The 20569-nt window shown below is 38.4% G+C and overlaps 1 protein-coding gene across 4 annotated transcripts in view; it reads left to right on the forward strand.

The window, feature by feature from the left end:
• Positions 1-20569, forward strand: part of GFM2 (GTP dependent ribosome recycling factor mitochondrial 2) — a 70717-nt gene that overhangs the window by 24950 nt on the left and 25198 nt on the right. For 3 of the 4 annotated variants that reach the window (XM_061393248.1, XM_061393246.1, XM_061393247.1), the window contains exons 11-19: positions 1758-1838; positions 3136-3284; positions 4716-4856; positions 4946-5045; positions 5766-5955; positions 8466-8542; positions 11712-11850; positions 16279-16458; positions 17690-17805. In XM_061393248.1, coding sequence (XP_061249232.1) covers positions 1758-1838; positions 3136-3284; positions 4716-4856; positions 4946-5045; positions 5766-5955; positions 8466-8542; positions 11712-11850; positions 16279-16458; positions 17690-17805 — 1173 coding nt within the window. Of the gene's footprint in view, positions 1-1757; positions 1839-3135; positions 3285-4715; positions 4857-4945; positions 5046-5765; positions 5956-8465; positions 8543-8790; positions 8926-11711; positions 11851-16278; positions 16459-17689; positions 17806-20569 lie in introns of those variants that run through there. The other variant, XM_061393249.1, reaches the window with a different exon arrangement.

Consider the following 20569-nt stretch of genomic DNA (forward strand, 5'->3'; position numbering starts at 1 on the left):
ATGAAAATAAGGAAAATTTGAGATGACTATCAGTAGATAGTAATAAAGTATTCATTACAAGGAATACATAGATATGTATAGAATTAGAGAATAACAGCATATCACACCAGCTAGGATAGCTACGATCAAAAAAAAAGTTGGCAAGAATGGGGAGAAATTGTAACCCTTGTGCACTGTTTGGGGAATGAAAATGATACAACTACTATGGAAAACAGTATTGTGGTTCCTCAGAAAATTGAAAATAGAATTACCATATGTGTTAGCAGTTCCACTTCTGGATATATGTCCAAACAAATTGAAAGCAAGCTCTCGAGCTATTTGTACATCCTTCTTCTTGGCAGCATTTTTCACACAGCCAAAAAGTGGGAGCAATCCAAGTATTCTTCAGCAGATGAGTGGATAAAATGTACTATATATACAGTGCAATATTATTCAGCCTTAATAAGGAAATTCTGACATATGCTACAACATAGATGAACTTTGAGGCCATTATGCTAATTGAAATAAGCCAATCACAAAAAGACAAATACTGTAGAATATCACTTACATGAAGTATCTAGAGTCTTCAGCATTATAGAGACAGGAAGTAGAATGATAATTAACCAGGAGCTGGGGGAAAGGGAGAATGAGAAAGAGTTTGTTTCATGGATATAGAGTTTTGGTTTTGTGACATGAAAATGTTCTGGAGATTAGTTTTATGACCGTGTGGGAATATACTTAACACTATTCACTTAGAGATGGTTAAGATGGTAATTTTATGTTTGTTATATTTTACCACAGATAAAAAGTTTTAAATTAGAGAATAAGATTAGTGCAACTAGAATCAACTTCGTGTGTTCCAAAGGTGAACAGCAATGAAAAGAATATTATATACTTACATATGTTCTGGAAGCATAGTTTGAATTGGTTATTTAAATTTCACAGTAGCCTCATGGGATAAGTCCTAGTATTATCTCCATGGGTAACCAAGAGAAAGAGGTGACATAACTTTTTTCTTTTCTTTTTTTAAATTTGTGTTTGCCGGCACTGAGTCTTCACTGTTGCATGCAGGCTTTCTCTAGTTGGGTGAGCAGGGGGCCACTCTTGCAGTGCGGAGGCTTCTCATTGAAACTCTTTTGTTAATTTTATTATCAGCTGAATTCTCCTGTCACATAGGCAAATGATTAGGAAACAAATATGAATGAGGTTATTTATGTTTTTATTATTGAAATGATACTGTGACCCTCTCAACTTAAATTTATTCCCTCAGTGAAGAATTATAAACAAGATGTATTCTTTTATTTAGAAGATACGATGAACATTTAAAATATCAGAGGATTGTGGTATGTTATTTCCCCGACCAGGGATCAAACCTACGCCCCCTGAATTGTAATAACAGAGTTCTTACCACTGAACTGCCAGGGACGTCCCCTCCAGATCTTTTTTAAACAGCAGTCCATTGTATATATTGTCTTTGGCTATCAATCATCAATTTTCTCTTATTTCTCTTGAGTACTCTGAGTAGGTAGTACTGTATTGAGGTGCTTTATCAAAAGGCTCTGCTTCCCATGAGTTTAGAAAACTCATGAGCTCATATCTTCAGTTTTCAGTCTCTTTGCTTTGAAAGAAAATCTCTAAAAGATGTGATGAGTTCCTTCGCCTGGATAAGTTGGACTGTGTAACTATCTTGAAATATTTGGGTAATGGATGTTTATGGTGTATAGACCTATAGTTGTGATAATGAATGCAAGTTACAGAACTAAAGCCTTTCCTTACAGGTTGCAGATTTGGATGATGAATTTGCTGACTTAGTTTTAGGAGAATTTAGTGAGAATTTTGATTTGCTACCAGCCGAAAAGGTAAATTTTATTAATCATTTACTTCTGACCAAGTTTTACTATTTGGATGTGGTTTGATGACTATTGTAGATTTTTATTCAACTTTGGATATCATTAGAAAATGCCGACTTAAAAATTAGAACAGTGTTAAAAATTAGAGAACATTGTTCATTTTCTGTATCCTTTTCCTTTCACTGTGATCATTTCACTAGTAGTAGGGAAATCACAGATAGAAATTTGTTTTTTGTTTTTAATTTACTGATATTTCAGACTACTATAATGGTCATTTTTCTCAGAACATTTTTTCTGAGTCTGTTTTAATTGTTAGTGGAAACTTACTCTAGATCTTCCCAGGTTTTTTTTTTTTTTCTGGATTTCTTATGAAATACATCAAACCAGAGAGTTGTATTTGAATTATGACGGATTTATTCAAGGTATTTTTGTTTTTTTCTGCCAGGAACCTTCTCCCATGAACAGTGTTTAAGTGGTAATGTGTTTTAAGTTGACTTCAAGATGAGCCCAGCAAATTCGCTTGGTTATTTTTCATGGAAAGAGTTAACGAAAAACACAAGATCTGTAGATTAATTTTGAGCCATTAGAAGTTAGAGGTGTAAAAAATGTTTTTTCTTTTGCATGAAGTGCTATAAGTTTGAATTTTTTTCTTGTTTAGTATTTGAATGGTTAGATTTGATGTTTACTATACCATATAGTCACATAATATGATTTCTGTTTTCAAAGAGTTTACAATATAGAATGAAGTTGAGCCACCATTCCTCTTATCAATAGCTTGCAAACATATCTAAGCTTTTCTTGATTTTTGTGATCTTTTAAAAGTTGTTTCTAACTTTGGTACACCTCATTTTTGCCTTGGATTTTATTTAATGTGGATTTAATTCATTTGAAGAAACTGGAATTCATATTTCTAATTTCTAACAAGTTCTTCTAGTAGACTATCAAGGTTAAATCACAAGTAATTAACTCATTTTTTCAAGAAATATTTTTATTCAACTACTTTATTTTAGGCACTTTTCCAGTTTTTGGTGATTTAGTGATGTTTTATGGGATTTGCTATAATGCTTATATAGATTTTACATTCTAGTGGATTGGGGGACAGACAGTAAACTAATAAATATATATCTAATATACCAGATAGTGATTAGTGTTATTTACAGTGAAAAATAAAGAATAAGCTCATAAAGAATGATGGTAGTGTGGTGAGGAGTGATATTTTACATGGTTAGTTAGAGAAGTCATCTGATTCTGAGATATTTTGGTGGAGACCCACTACACATAAAACATTTATATCTCTGCTTTATAGCTACAAACTGCAATACACAGAGTAACACTGGCTCAGACAGCAGTGCCTGTGCTTTGTGGAAGTGCCCTGAAAAACAAAGGGGTCCAGCCCTTACTAGACGCTATTACTATGTACTTGCCTTCACCGGAAGAACGCAACTATGAATTTCTGTAAGTATAAAAGTACATAGATTAAAATCTTACAGGCTTGAAAAGATAGGTAGACAGATAGGTCTTAGTTTTCAAAAATGGTAGTTGAATCACAATTTTTGAATAACATTGATGAAGAATATTACTGTAAACAATATAATGTAGAGTCATTGTAATTTTTACTTGAAAGGGATGTTTGTCATCATCTCTTATAACCTGCTGTCTTGAAGAAGGCGCTAAGAATGTGTGACTTCTTTGCTGTGTAAAAGTATAAGTGTTGACCCTTCCATCTTAGTCTGAAAAAAAGAAGTAGTATACTGGGGGTGTTTGATAAATATGCTATAGATATATTTATATTTACTCTGGATTTCAAGATTTTCCATAAGCTCAAAATATTTTGTGACTGTAAGGAAAGGTCTGTTGTTTTACTGCTCTTGTGCCTAACAGCTTTGTCCTTGGTAATAAATCCTCTAAAATCTAAGTGAGCTTTGTGCATAATGGCAGACAGAGGTGGACTTTAATCCTGTTAACTGGAATCTGAGTCACTTTTCATCTCTCTCTGTTGGAAAGGCATTATAGCAATGTGATGATGAGCATGGACTGTGTACTACTTGAATTTAAATCTCAGGTCTTCCAAGTTGCTTAACCTCTCATCTGTAAAATGCAGAAAATGGAATTTATCTCATAGGATTGACAATAGAATAAATGAGCTAATATTTATAAAGCACATAGAACAGTTCCTAGTATATGATCAACTCTCTATATAAGGAGTTGTTAAATAAAATTTGGAGAGAACAGGAAAAAGATTAGAGAAGCTCAATAATAGAAGTGTCTAATCTCTTGAGTCATGGACTCCTTTGAAACTAATGAAAATATGGAGCATTTTCCTCAGAAAAATGTACCTATGCACAAAATTTGGCAATTTGAGACAAATTCAGACTTTCTGAAACCTCTCAGTGAACACCAGTTTAAGGACATCATTCTGTAAGTGTTGGTGTTGTAAACAAGTCCAAGTTTATAGTGTAGATTTATATGGCTATGCAGCTGAAGAAAAAGTGGGAGGAGAGAGTGAAAGCCGTAATTGAAAAGTACCTTCTTGTTTATCCTTTATGGGGTTTTAAGAAGTGGTGTGATATTCCTAGGTGTATTTTTTGAGGGGGGATGTCTCGGCAAGAATTATTTGCTAATAGAAGTAATATTTGGAAGAGAATCCATTTTTTGTTGTTGTTTTCCAGTTTTGAAGCATTAATGGTAAGATCTCCAATAAGTAATCTAGTCCAGTGGAGGAAGAGAGGTACAGAATACATTATTTAATTGTCCTGGGTTACTAAATCAGAAGATAAGAGTAATCTTTGGAGGACATTAAGTTTATGCAGTGATTCTGATCTTACCTATATAGATATATAGGAGGTGTATTTTAAAGGCTTTCTGGAATTTCTCCTTGATTTTTAGGCAGTGGTATAAGGGTGACTTATGTGCCCTGGCATTTAAAGTCCTCCATGACAAGCAGCGAGGCCCACTGGTTTTTATGCGCATATACTCAGGCATGCTAAAACCCCAAACGGCCATCCACAATATTAATGGAAACTGCACGTAAGTAGAAGCCTAGGTGATTTTCTAAAACTTCTTATTTCTAAACTCATGTCTTTGTACTTTTACTAACACGAATCATGGTTTTACAGGGAGAGGGTAAGTCGTCTGCTTCTGCCATTTGCTGACCAACATATAGAAATCCCTTTACTGACTGCTGGTAACATCGCTTTGACTGTTGGGCTTAAACATGTAAGTGACCATATGGTTTCTGTAGGAAATTACAGCTTAAATGTTTAATTAAAAGTACGTGTTTTGTCATAGCAAAAACCCATAAACAATCCAAAAGCTATCAGTAGTGGAATAAGGAATATTGTAGTACATTCATCAACATAGTCAAATCTCAAACATTTAATACAGAGAAAAATAAATTATGGAACGCTATAAACACTATGGATTATCTTCATATAAATTTCAAATCCAAGTAAAATAAATACATTATTTATGGATACATACTTATGTTTTAAGTTTGTATTAGATAGTGTTATTCTCATTAGGTTTTTTGCTATCTTGATAACTTCAGAAAATGTAACTTTATAACTGATTATGTAAAAAGTGAAGATATTTTTCCAATGAAGTCTTGTAAGGGCAAGAATTTTTGTCTCTTTTGCTCAAAGATAAATTTGATTTGCCAGATGAATTTTAAATGTATTTTTGTTGTATGTGTGTTTTATTGTTGTCCTCCTCTAGCAGTGTTTTATTGTTAGAATTTACTATAGCAGTGTTTTGGATAGAATTAGTCTGTACGTTGAATTAGCTTTACGAATGTACAGTTACAATAAGCTTAGTGAATTTGTCTCTTTTAGGTTTTGATGAAGAGAAAGTGCTACATTGAATTTGTCTTTGGTTTTCATGGTTTTGGTGGAAGCTGAGTGCTTGCCTGTTGTGTTCATGCGTCTTGTTTGCTTGCAGACTGCTACCGGGGACACTATTGTCTCATCCAGGTCCAGCGCATTAGCTGCATCTCGTCGAGCCAAAAGGGAGGGAGAAAAGAAGCAGAAAGAAAACAATGAAGCAGAGAGGCTTTTATTGGCTGGCGTGGAGATTCCAGAACCTGTTTTCTTCTGTACCATAGAACCTCCATCAATGGCTAAGCAGCCAGGTACAAATAATCTTGGTGCATCAATTAACTAGTGCTCTGACAATTTAGATAAAATAGTTAACATTTTACTTCAAAAAGTTTTTCATGTCATTTTATGTCATTGAGTTCAGCATTTCAGTTCAGTCGCCCAGTCGTGTCCAGCTGTTTGCGACCCCATGGACTGTAGCGCATCAGCCTTCCCTGTTCATCACTAGCTCCCGGAGTTTGCCCAAACTCATGTTCATTGAATTGTGATACCATCCAACCATCTCATCCTTTCTTGTCCCCTTCTCCTCCTGCTTTCCATCTTTCCCAGCATCAGGGTCTTTTCCAGTGAGTCAGTTCTTCACATCAGGTGGCCAAAGTATTGGAGTTTTAGCTTCAGCATCAGTCCTTCCAATGGATATTCAGGACTGATGTCCTTTAGGATTGACTAGTTTATCTCCTTGCCGCACATGGGACTCTCAAGTGTCCTCTCCAACACCACAGTTTAAAAGCATCAATTCTTTGGTGCTCAGCTTTCTCTATAGTACAACTCTCACATCCATACGTGACTACTGGAAAAACCATAGCTTTGGCAAGACGGACCTTTGTTGGCAAAGTAATGTCTCTGTTTTTTAATATGCTGTCTAGGTTGGTCATAGATTTTCTTCCAAGGAGCAAGTGTCTTCTAATTTCATGGCTGCGGTCACCATCTGCAGTGATTTTGGAGCCCAAGAAAATAAAGTCTCTCACTGTTTCCATTGTTTCCTCATCTATTTGCCATGAAGTGATGGGACCAGATGCCATGATCTTAGTTTTCTGAATGTTGAAATTAAAGTTGGCCCTTCCTGTACTTGGTTCCTCCATATCTGACTCCGTATATAAGAAGACCTGCATCAGTTCAGTTCAGTTCAGTCTCTCAGTCGTGTCCAACTCTTCGTGAACCCATGAATCTCAGCATGCCAGGCCTCCCTGTCCATCACCAACTCCTGGAGTTCACCCAGACCCACGTCCATCGAGTCAGTGATGCCATCCAGCCATCTCATCCTCTGTTGTCCCCTTCTCCTCCTGCCCCCAATACCTCCCAGCATCAGAGTCTTTTCCAATGAGTCAACTCTTCGCATGAGGTGGCCAGATTATTGGAGTTTCAGCTTCAGCATCATTCCCTCCAAAGAAATCCCAGGGCTGATCTCCTTCAGAATGGACTGGTTGGATCTCCTTGCAGTCCAAGGGACTCTCAAGAGTCTTCTCCAACACCACAGTTCAAAAGCATCAATTCTTTGGTGCTCAGCCTTCTTCACAGTCCAACTCTCACATCCATACATGACCACTGGAAAAAGCATAGCCTTGACTAGACGGACCTTTGTTGGCAAAGTAATGTCTCTGCTTTTTAATACACTGTCTAGGTTGGTCATAACTTTCCTTCCAAGGAGTAAGTGTCTTTTAATTTCATGGCTGCAGTCACCAACTGCAGTGATTTTGGAGCCCCAAAAAATAAAGTCTGACACTGTTTCTACTGTTTCCCCATCTATTTCCCATGAAGTGATGGGACCGGATGCCGTGATCTTAGTTTTCTGAATGTTGAGCTTTAAGCCAACTTTTTCACTCTCCACTTTCACTTTCATCAAGAGGCTTTTTAGTTCCTCTTCACTTTCTGCCATAAGGGTGGTGTCATCTGCATATCTGAGGTTATTGATATTTCTCCCCGCAATCTTGATTCCAGCTTGTGTTTCTTCCAGTCCAGCGTTTCTCATGATGTACTCTGCATAGAAGTTAAATAAGCAGGGTGACAATATACAGCCTTGATGTACTCCTTTTCCTATTTGGAACCAGTCTGTTGTTCCATGTCCAGTTCTAACTGTTGCTTCCTGACGTGCATAGAGGTTTCTCAAGAGGCAGGTCAGGTGGTCTGGTATTCCCATCTATTTCAGACCTGCATCGAATCCATGTTATTCAAGGGTCAGCTGTATTCTTCTTTGGTGTGATCATTCATGGTAGAGTGGGCACATTAGTATCTCTAGTCATGATATAATTTAGCTTCCTTTGTATTTGTTTCTGAAGGCTTTTTTGTTAGCTTCTAAATCTTTGCAGAATATAATCAGATGATGTTACTGTCCCATGTAAAACCTTTCAGTGGCTTCCCAGTGCAAATCCAGACTTCACCATGGCCTTCAAACCTTTCATGATGTGATTGATCTCTGTCACACATCTCCTCATCTGATGCTGCTCTTTTGTCTACCATTATCCAGCTACATTGGCCTTCTTGTTTCTTCAGTAGAAACCATTCCTTGCACAGCCATTTCCTCTATCTGGAATTCTTTTTCTCTGGGTTTTTACTTACAACATCATTCTTTTTGGTTTATGTCTTTATCTAAATCATCCTGGACAGGTCTTTCCAGGTCACTCAATCTCAAGTAACCTCCCATCACTGTCTTGTCAGTTTTTTAAATTCTCTACAAAACATTTCTGGCTGTGTGAAATAACTGTTACTGTAGTACCTTATCTTAAAAAATAAGATGTAAAGGTAACAGTTACTGTTTGTCCTCTAGATTTGGATCATGCATTGAAATGCCTTCAGCGTGAAGATCCCAGTTTGAAAGTGAAGCTAGATCCTGATTCTGGACAAGTATGCATATTATTAATTCCCCAAATCTTTCAATAATAATGTTTATTTGTGTGCAAGACAGTGTTTAAGTGCATTTGTCTAAAACATTGATTTGTCCATGTACCTGAAAGAAAAGGCCTTCTACTTTGGCTCTCTCATAATATAAATTTCTGATTATTATTTTTACTCTCAAGCTAAATTCTCCTTAATTCCTCAGCATGATTATACCTTACTTATATAAACTACTCTCCAAAATTTTTATGTTCCAGAACACAGCCTTTTGTGAAATTTTGAAATAAATCTTTCAACTGCAAGACAACACTTTGAGCCTCTTATGCCAAAACGTACAGAAACAGTTTTCTAAAGGGAGGATGCAAAGGTAGTTTTAATGATGGTAACACACGTGAAATGGGTGAGCAGTGACAGACTGCGGCCAACAGCATGGGAAGAGACAGAGTCTAAAGTAGGTACAGGACTGCACTGTGTACTATGGTATAGTAGAAGAACACATGTTCGTTCTACATCTTCTTTTTAGGGAGGCAGAGTAGAGTTTATATAAAATATCGAGAAAAAGTTCCTTTAAAAGATTATAAATGTGTCTGTAAAAAGGATAAACTCATTTTAGTTAATCTGAAACATGTGGAGTACTTTTTTTTCCTAAATGCCAACTAAATGATGTAGCAGCTTAGTTTAATTGATTCTGAAGGCTGTAAAAGCAATTGCAATAGAAACTTTTTATTTAAAAACCACCAATACAAAATTTTTTTTAAATGGCAAATAACACGCAAGTGGACAAAGTAAAGAATTAAAGTCTCCCTTTCAATCTTTCCATCCTGTTCTACACAGATAATCAGTGAATAGCCTTTCACACTTTTCCGAACATCCATTTTTCTGCCATGCTATGTTACAAAGCATAGTATATATATACATATTTCTAAATATATATGTACAGATATATAGCTAGTCATTGTATTTGTATTATTCAACAACTTGCTTCTTTCCAAATAATTTACTTTTTTAACTTTATATTAAAGTATCACAGTCATACACCAAATAGTCTTTTATTGTTTCTTACAGTTTTTTTTACACTGAAAGGAAACAAATCAGAAATAGCCAAGGAAGAGACACATAGGGCAAAGTCTGGGAGAGTTCTAAATGCAAAGCTTTCTTCATCCTCTTGACTCTGTGGAGTACTGCCAGGCTGGGAAGCTCACCTAAGCCTTCGATGTTCAGAGATTCTGTTGGAACATAATCACATACTGCCTATGTGGCTGACATTTAATCTCTCGTGCCTCCTGTAGGTTTGGGCTACTACCTTCACTCTCTAGGTTGTGAATGGGTATGGCTATTCCAAAACCTGTTTCATAAGTCACATTGTTAGACTGGTGGACAGAGGCGCCAGACAAGCAAAGACACTTCTATCAGGGAGCATTTTGGCCTACAGAGAACTTTCCAGTAGCTAAAGGCAAAGGCCAGATCTCTTTTCAGGTTAAAGTTAATGCTTCACTATACAGATGGTATATGAATAAAATGGGGCAAATAGGATTACTTGCACATACTCTCCCATACAAAAAGACCTTCAGGAATAACTATTTTTGTGTTATTTTGTTTTTGGGTTTTTTTTTTAATGTTTTAATGCAAATTTGGCTGTTCTAACAAGGACCCAAAATGACATTGGTTCAAAAAAGAGAAAAGTCAGTTTCTGTCACTTAAAGGTTCAAGCTACTCTAGTAGTTTTGTTTTTTGTTTTTTTTCATTCTTTGTTTATTCCATGAGTAGTCACATGTTGTTGTTATAATCTGAATTTTGTTAAATTTAATATGGGCTGCTTTTATTTATTTATTTTAATTAAAAAAATTTATTTATCTATTTTTTAGAGGCTACTTACTGTACAGTATTGTATTGGTTTTGTCATACATTGACATGAATCCGCCACAGGTGTACATGTATTCCCCATCCTGAAACCTCCCCGCCCCCAACCTTCCTCCCCATCCCATCCCTCTGGGTCATCCCAGTGCACTAGCCCTAAGCACCCTGTATCATGCATCGAACCTGGACTGGCAATCCGTTTCACATATAATATACATGTTTCAGTGCCCTTCTTCCAAACCATCTCACCCTCACCCTCTCCCACAGAGTCCAAAAGACTGTTCTATACATCTGTGTCTCTTTTGCTGTCTCACATACAGGGTTATTGTTACCATCTTTCTAAATTCCATATATATGCGTTAGTATACTGTATTGGTGTTTTTCTTTCTGGCTTCACTCTGTATAATAGGCTCCAGTTTCATCCACCTCATTAGAACTGATTCAAATGTATTCTTTTTAATGGCTGAGTAATACTCCATTGTGTATATGTACCACAGCTTTCTTATCCATTCATCTGCTGATGGACATCTAGGTTGCTTCCATGTCCTGGCTATTATAAACAGTGCTGTGATGAACATTGGGGTACACGTGTCTCTTTCCCTTCTGATTTCCTCAGTGTGTATGCCAGCAGTGGGATTGCTGGCTTGTATTACTCTAGTAGTTTTGACTGCCCACAAAACTGTAAGGTTAAGGTGTCCAGGATGGTTGGCAAACAGCCATGTGATTGGGAGTGTTTGGGAGAGGGGTTATTTCCCTCATTCACAAGATGTTGCCCTCATTCACGTTTCAAGATAGTTATCCACATCTTCATTAAGAGAATGGTTTTATTTATCCTTAAAGATATAACCTAGAAGTTGACAACGTCATTAATACTTACATTCCGTTGGCTAGCACTTAGCTTTGTGGTTGGGAAGCATGGTTCTGGTTAGAATGCCACTTAGCCAGCTAATAACCCAACCATCACAGAGTCAGAGACTGGCTGCACTGGCTCCTAGTTGTGGCACGTGGGATCTTCATTGCGGCACGAGCACTGACTAGTCACCCGACCAGTGATCAAACCCAGGCCCCCTCCATTGGAATGTGGAATCGTAGTCACTGGACCACTCCTTGTGATTCACTTTTAATTGATTGATTTTTACAGTCAGAGAAGTTAAAAACAGTGTTTTGATGTAGGAGTCAAAAAAAAATGTTGTTTATACAGGAGAAATTTTGTTTATAAGTAATGGGAAATAAAATATATTGATATCATACCTTTATTTAGTGTTTTGTGATAAACAATTTTTCCTTGACCTTTGTTTTGTTTTCTTCCTCTTTTACCCAGACTGTCCTTTGTGGCATGGGGGAGTTACATATTGAAATCATTCATGACCGAATCAAGAGGGAATATGGACTAGAAACCTATCTCGGGCCCCTCCAGGTGGCATACCGAGAGGCCATCCTAAATTCGATTCGTGCCACAGGTAAATGCAACATTTAGAATTTGCTGGTCCTGTTGCTTTCTTTCTCTCCAGGATCTGTTTGCTGCATCTCTTAGTTTAGTTGCATAAAGCAGGGTTTATATTTACTAGTGTCTTCCATCAGTGAGGACAGGTTTTATGTGTGTTTTCTTGTTTTTTTAGAATTTGTTTGTTTTAGGCACGGCCCTATTTCTTGCCACTCATTTATTACATATACTGGCTGAGCCACTCGTCAAACAGGTACACTGTGGGATTAACCATTGAAGTAGACAGCTCATCCTGGTCCTCAATACCAGAATGAGTATAAGAATTTGAAATTGGTGTGCTATTTTTTACTCCATAAAATAGTGGAAATGGGGAGTGGGGAAGGTAGACTTAGAAGGCAGTCAAATGGTACCAACTTCCAGTTATAAGATAAACAAGTACTAGGGTTTGCTGTACACCATGATAAAGATAATTAATACTGCTGTACCTTATAAGTGAAAGTTAAGAGAGTGTATCCTAAGAGTTCTCATCACAAAGGAAAAAATCTTTTTCTATTTCTTTAATGTTGTATCTATATGAGATGGTAGATGTTCACCAAACTAATTGTGGTAATTATTTCATGATCTATGTAAGTTAAAGCCTTGTGTTATACACCTTAAACTCCTACAGTGCTGTATGTCAATTATATCTCAGCAAAATTACAGATAATTTTAAAATTTTAAAAAGAAAAAAAGTAGAGTGGAAAATAATTTTCACTAATAAACATGGTAATCTTGTGCTGATGGTATTCTTGGGAAACTGAAGTTTTTATATTTCTGTGCCAAAATGTAAGAATTCATGCTTTTTCTACATACGATCTTTTCAGTTTGCTTCCCTTAAGTAAAAAAACATGACAGCTATTCCCATCCCCACAATAAGAAAACTTGGACAGGTTTGTGAAAAAAATATAGAAAAGAGATGTTTAGCGTAACTAAGAACTTTTAAGCACTTCAGTGGTTTGTAAATAGGCCACGTGATTACTTTTCTTTGAAACTTGAAAAATTAAACAGGATATAGGGGCATGATGACAAATGACATGATGATTTCTCTTTCTGGACTTTATATCTGGAAAAACAAGATGCTTGAAAATATAAATAACCTCTTTCCAATTAATGTCTGAAGTGGTTAGAATATGATGGAAACTTCCAGAGGTTAAAGAAAGGAAGGTGGAACAGGAATCTTGGAAAATAACTCAGTACCTAAGCCACTAGCTATTCTGGAGAAATCTGTGGTCATATTTAACCTACTGCTTGAGAGCCACATTCTCATGGAAGCAATATGGAAAGTCTTCTCCATAAAAGAAGGTGACAAGGAAACTTATCTGACTGGCTTTTGGCAAAGGGGAAGAATTTCTGAGAATTTGTAACCATAGGCATTTTCAGCCTACGTTCATAGAACCAGTATAATCTATAAAACTCCAAACCATAAGAACTTGGTGTGAAGTCCTCTTGGTTGGTGATAGACCAAGGAGCCTTGAGAAAGCAAACATAGGGCTTATTAGGTAAATGTACCCTCAATCCAGGCCTCAAAGATCCCACAAAGTAAAATGAACTCACAATATATTTTTTAAAGTTTTAAAATCATAAAACCTTGAGAAAAGGCACAATGGGCAGAAAAAAGCAGTAGAAACAATAAACCTCACAGGCAGACCAACAAGGGCTTCTGATACCAGAATTACCATGTACAGAGTATATAAAATATTATTTTTGAAGAAATAAAGGGGATTAAAAAGTATTAGTAAGAAATACGAAACTTTCAAAAATAAATAAGCAATGGACTGTTATCTGAGAAAGAAAGGAAATGTTCAAAAAATGATGGGATTATGTCATAAGGACATAGGAACCAACCTCAAGAGGCTACACTGGCTAAATCTGGGTTAATTTGACCTCCAGAATAGCTAAAAACAATAATTAAGCCATTGACAAAAAGCTAGAATTCATGAGGCCATACCGATAATAGATCAACAAGAAGATACTGTTTTTCCTTATACTGAAATGCCAAGTGCTGACTGTTAGATGTTGAGGAGGGTTGGAATAGAAAATCGTCATTTTGCACATACTTAATATTGTGTACATTGTTGAATAACATGTTTGCATAGTCTTCAAGTGTCTCCCTCTAAATTGCTTATTAGTTACAAAGTGAAAAGCTAATAACCAGATGCTGTTGACTGAACATTCAGACCACCGGTGATCACATGCTGTTGAGGCACAGGTTACATTTGTGTACATCTAGAAAATTATCAAAATGTACAGGCATTAAAGAAGACCGAAGTTCAGTGGGAAACCATACTATTCATGAGACTCCCCTGGTGGTCCAGGGGCTGAGATTGTGCTCCTGATGCCTGGGGCCAGGGCTCTGATCTCTGGGCGGGGAACTATTAATAGATCCCACGTAGCACAGGTGAGAGTTCACATGCCACAACTAACGATTGTGCATGCCACAACTAAGACCTGGTGCAGCCAGGTACATGTTTTGAAAAAGAGAATGAAAGAAAAGTATAGATAAGATCCGTACTATTCATAGATAAGAGGACTGAATAGCATGAGGGTACCAGTTCTACCCAAAGAAGTGTATCAGGCTTTAATACTTACTATAAAAGCAGTCATTATGATACTGACCAACTAATCAAGCTAGGAACAGACAAATATACCAGGGGAACAAACCAGAGAGCTTAGAAACACACATCTATATGAAAATGTACCTTTCACTGAGTGATATTGAAGCTCAGTGGGAAAGGGTGGACTGAATTTCAATAAATGGGCCTGGAAAAACTATTCACACGGGAAAAGATTTAGATTCCTCCCACATACTGTATCTAAACCTCAATTCTAGTTGAATTTAAAAGCCTAAATAAGAGGAGAGAGTTGGAAAGTCTCCCTTTGAAGACAGAGAATAAAGAGAATAAATGTTAATGTATGCAAAAGAGGAAAGAAAGAAAACCCCAACGCTTTATGAGAGTTTTTAAACTTTCAAATTTTTGGAAGACAGTATAGGAGAACTTTAAGCAGGTAAGGCTGAAACTGTGAACTAAAAGATTAGTAAATTTTATGTTATTGAAATTAAGACTGTATTAGAATATAGTGAAAGCAAAAAGATACACTGAGAAAAGATATTTGCCTCATATAAGACTGGCAGATTAGAATCCAAAAATCACTAAAAACATGGCAACCAGCCAAGTAAAAAAGTGAACAAAAAAAGTTGAACAGACATTTCACAAAAGAGGCTGAAGGCCCATGAACATATTAAAAGATTCTCAGTGATTAGGGTCATGCGAGTTAAAAGACAAGATGCCCTTTTACACCAACAAGATTGGCAAGAAAACAGTTTGGCAACTTTGTTATGAAGTTGGCTATGTGTAGACCTTAGTTCTCAGCAGTTCCTCTAGTAGGTATCAGTAGGTATCAGTCCTGGGTGTTCATTGGAAGGACTGATGTTGAAGCTGAAACTCCAATCCTTTGGCCACCTCATGCGAAGAGCTGACTCATTTGCAAATACCCTGATGCTGGGAAAGATTGAGGGCGGGAGGAGAAGGGGACGACGGAGGATGAGATGGATGGATGGCATCACTGACTAAATGGACATGAGTTTGGGTGAACTCCGGGAGTTGGTGATGGACAGGGAGGCTTGGCGTGCTGCGGTTTATGGGGTCGCAGAGTCGGACACGGCTGAGCAACTGAACTGAACAGGTGGTTTCTTGACTGCTTCTCCCTTGATTAGCAACAGTTCCAAATCTGCCCTGTGGAACTCAGGGAAGGTCATAGAGACTGGAGTCTTGCCTACAAGAAATGGGGGACAAAAGGGCCTCCATGCCAGAGAGCCACACAGGGCCCCACTCAGTTTCACTGACTGCTGTTGCTTGTTGACAAATGAGGGATACCATTTTCATTTTAACAAATAGATCAGTAGTTTTGGAGGAAAGGAATCATAAACATTAAATAAAGAATATATTGCAGGAACAGTATGAAATTCAGCTGTTTGTTGTCAAGGTTAAAAACCTTTTAATTTTCATTAGATAGTCCTTTGTACTCAGTAAGTGTTTTAAGTAAAAATTTTGTGCTTAATAGAATTTGGGTCACAAATGTTTAAATGTATGATCTGCATGTCAGAACTTGTGTGTTCATCTGCCTTAACACACCCTAACACTGAAGCAATATTAATAGATGATTCAGAGCAGGTGTTTAATGTTGATAAACACAGAATCTACACTTTCTTGATAGAACTATTTACTCTGACATTTTTATACTGTGCTTAGTGTCTTTATTGGTATTCTCTTCCACTTTATCTTCCATGAGATCTTGAACTTGTTGACTGTAATTAACTTGTTGGACTTGTTGATTTTGCCAGTTATGGCACCTTGACACCTTTCCAGAACAAATCTCTGAGGTACTGTATTCGATTTGTTTACAGATACCTTAGATAGAACTTTAGGAGACAAACGGCATCTTGTGACTGTAGAACTGGAAGCAAAACCTGTGGAAACATCATCTCTTCTGCCCGTTATCGAGTATGCAGCAAGCGTTGCCGGAGACCTCTCGCAGGCCTCCCGAGAGGCCTTTGAAAATGGCGTTCACAGTGCATGCCTCCAAGGTGAGGCAGTCAGATCAGTAAGATGAGGGTCACTTTCAGCCCCTTCTAATAACAGAAATTATTCATTCTTCTTTTCTAACTTTGGGGGTGTTTTCTCCCTATTTCTGCCCACCATGCATATGTCATACCTTGTAGTCCCACAGTATTGCATATTCTGTTCTGGTTTTTTCAGTCTTTTGTTCACTTTGCTTTTCAGTTTTGGAGGTTTCTACTGATATATCTTCTAACTCAGCCTTTCCTCAGCCGTGTCCCATCTGAGCACGTCAGTGGTCTTCTTCCTTTCTGTTACAGTGTTTTTGATCTGAGGCATTTCTTTTTGTTGTTTCTTAGGACTTCTGTCTCTCTGCCATCATGACCATCTGTTCTTAGTGCCCTTTACTTTGTCTGTTACAGCCCTATAAATCAGTTTATATTTTCAGTCTGATTATTCAGCATTCCTGCTATGTCTGGTTCGGATGCTTGCTCTCTGTATTCAGATTGTGCTCTTTGCCCTTCAGCATTTTTCTTGATAGCCAGATATGATGCACTGGGTAAAAGGGACTGCTCTAAACTGGCCTTTAGTACTGTGGTGGTGAGGTGAGGGGGAGGGGGAGTGTCTGTACCCCTGAGATTGGGCCTTAGCCGGTGCCCTTGACCTTTGAGCTGCACAGCTGTTTCTCAGTCCTTTCATCCCCCATAGGTGGGACAGGATGGCTGGAGTAGACTGGAATTGGATGCTTCCCTCCAGTCATCTAGGCTCTGATACCCCTTCAGGTTTGGCTCTGATACACTAGTTTCCTCTAAGGGCTGACCTTGTTAAGAATAGAATGCCTTGGAGTATTTCAGAAAGAATTCCTCCCCACTACCACCCTCATGTATCTCTGATATTTACTGTGAGAACCTGCTTGAGATCACAAAATTGTGCCCCTCCCCACCCCCAAGACTGGGTCCTCCTGGAGTTTTTAACTGTGACTGGGCCACATTGAGCCTCAAACAGTTTAGCAATTACAGTTCAGTGCAACTCCCTGCATTGACCTCTCTCTCCAGTCTTAGGGACGGTGGTTTGCCCTTTGTCCTCCCCTTTCCACTCAATCCAATAAGAGTTGTTGCATTTTATTTATTATTTAGAACAGTGTGATGACTTCAAAGCTCCTTACTTGCTGAACACTGGAAGTTCTCTGCCTCTTTGCACATTTCACTTACCCCTCACTGAGTACAATACAGTCCTAATATAGTTTTCCCCCTTACCTAGGACCATTGCTTGGATCCCCAGTTCAAGATGTAGCAGTTACTTTACATTCTTTGGTAATTCATCCTGGTACCTCCACAACTATGATTTCTGCTTGTGTCTCAAGATGCCTACAAAAGGTATGGAAGTGTCCTAATCCTTTTTGCCATAATTGTGATTGGGGTTTTTATTTCATTAGTCTGCCCTCTAAGGGATAAGAATAAGAGGCTTATGGAAGCTTCCTGATTGGAGAAGCTGCTGTAATAGTGCTTCCTGTTAAAGTGCTGCACTCAATATGCCAGCAAATCTGGAAAACTCAGCAGTGGCCACAGGTCTGGAAAAGGTCAGTTTTCATTCCAGTCCCAAAGAAAGGCTGCTGCTGCTGCTAAGTCGCTTCAGTCATGTCCGACTCTGTGTGACCCCATAGACGGCAGCCCACCAGGCTCCCCCGTCCCTGGGATTCTCCAGGCAAGAACACTGGAGTGGGTTGCCATTTCCTTCTCCAATGCATAGAAGTGAAAGTGAAGTCGCTCAGTCGTGTCCGACTCTTAGCGACCCCATGGACTGCAGCCCACCAGGCACCTCCATCCATGGGATTTTCCAGGCAAGGGTACTGGAGTGGGGTGCCATAAGGCAATACCAAAGAATGTTCAAACTACCACACAATTGCACTCATTTCACACGCTAGCAAAGTTATGCTCAAAATTCTCCCAGCAAGGCTTCAATAGTATGTGAACTGAGAACTTCCAGATGTTCATGCTGGATGTAGAAAAGGCAGAGGAACCAGAAGTCAAATTGCCAACATCTGCTGGATCATCAGAAAAGCAAGAGAGTCCAGAAAAACATCTGCTTTATTGACTACACCAAAGCCTTTGACTGTGTGGATCACAGCAAACTATGGAAAATTCTTAAAGAGTTGGGAATACCAGACCACCTTACCTGCCTCCTGAGAAATCTATATTCAGATCAACAGTTAGAACTGGACATGGAACAACAGACTGGTTCCAAAATGGGAAAGGAGTATGTCAAGGCTGTATATTGTCACCCTGCTTATTTAACTTATATGCAAGAGTACATCATACAAAATGCCAGGCTGGATAATGCACAAGCTGGAATCAAGATTGCTGGGAGAAACATCAACAACCTCAGATACGCAGATGACACCAAGCTTATGGCAGAAAGTGAAGAGGAACTAAAGAGCCTCTAGATGAAAGTGAAAGAGTGAAAAAGTTGGTTTAAAACTCAACATTCAAAAAACTAAGATCATGGCATCCGGTCCCATCACTTCATAGCAAATAGATGGGGAAACGATGGAAGCAGTGAGAGACTTTATTTTCTTGGGCCCTAAAATTCCTGCAGATGGTGACTGTAGCTGTAAAATTTAAAAACGATTGATCTTTAGAAGAAAAGCTATGTCCAACCTAGACAGCATATTAAAAAGCAGAGACCTTGCTTTGCCAACAAATGTCCGTCTAGTCAAAGCTATGCTTTTTCCAGTAGTCATGTATAGATGTGAGAGTTGGACTCTAAAGAAACTTGAGGGCCGAAGAATTGATGTTTTTGAACTGTGGTGTTGGAGAAGACTCTTGAGAGTCCCTTGGACTGCAAGGAGATCCAACCAGTCCATCCTAAAGGAAGTCAGTCCTGAATATCCATTGGAAGGACTGATGCTGAAGCTGAAACTCCAATACTTTGACCACCTGATGTGAAGAACTGACTCATTGGAAAAGACCCTGATGCTGGGAAAGATTGAAGGCCAGGAGGAGAAGGGGATGACAGAGGATGAGATGGTTGGATGGCATCACTGACTCAATGAACATGAGTTTGAGCAAACTCCGGGAGTTGGTGATGGACAGGGGCGCCTGGCATGCTGCAGTCCATGGAGTCACAAAGAGTTGGACACGACTGAGGGACCGAACTGAACTGAATCCTCTTTGCTTTAAGGTACTCTCCGGACAGCCATGCACCACTAATCTGCAGACAGCTGTGCTCCCATTGCCTGACCTGTGTCCTTGCATTCTGAACCCTATAATCATGAGTTTCTAATTGTGGAGAATCTGATTTCTTAATCACTGGAATTTTATTCAAAATAGGATCTAGGATATTGGTATTTGACACAGATAGTTACTAAACATCCTCTGATTCTGCCAAAGAGGCAAGTTGTTCTGGTGGCATCTCTCCTTTCCCTGCCTTCCCAGGTGGCACTGGTGTAAAGACCCTGCCTGTCAATGAAGGAGACGTAAGAGATGCAGGTTCGATCCCTGGGTAGGAAGATACCTTGGAGGGGAGAAGGAAATGGCAATTCATTCTAGTGTTCCTGCCTGGGAAATCCCATGGACAAAGGAGCCTGGTGGGCTACAGTCCATAGGGTTGCAATGAGTTGGACATGACTGAAGCGACTGAGCATGCATGCTGCTTTTCCTATACCAGATACACAGCCATAGAGGCAATCTTGGTAGCTTTGAGTAAAAGACACTTCTGGGGTCAGCTCTGCCCAAAATGGACTATAGTCTAAAGGACACTGAAGGTCTAATATTGGTTCCAGTATTGAAGTTCATGTTTATTCTACTAAGATTAATCAAGGATCACCAAAATCAGATAAGTCTTGTTGAATTACAGATCAGATAAGTGAATTTCTTTCTCAGAGCATTAAACAGTCTCCTCTTCTCCTTGTGGTTGCCTGGGGATATGCCCTTGAGCTAGTGGAGGTGATGGAATTCCAGTTGAGCTATTTCAAACCCTAAAAGATGATGCTGTGAAAGTGCTGCACTCAATATGCCAGCAAATTTGGAAAACTCAGCAGTGGCCACAGGACTGGAAAAGGTCAGTTTTCATTTTAATGCTAAAGAATGTTCAGACTACCACACAGAAATAATGCTCAAAATTCTCCAAGCCAGGCTTCAA

Source organism: Bos javanicus, chromosome 20, assembly GCF_032452875.1.
Source record: "Bos javanicus breed banteng chromosome 20, ARS-OSU_banteng_1.0, whole genome shotgun sequence".
Lineage (NCBI taxonomy): Eukaryota > Metazoa > Chordata > Mammalia > Artiodactyla > Bovidae > Bos > Bos javanicus.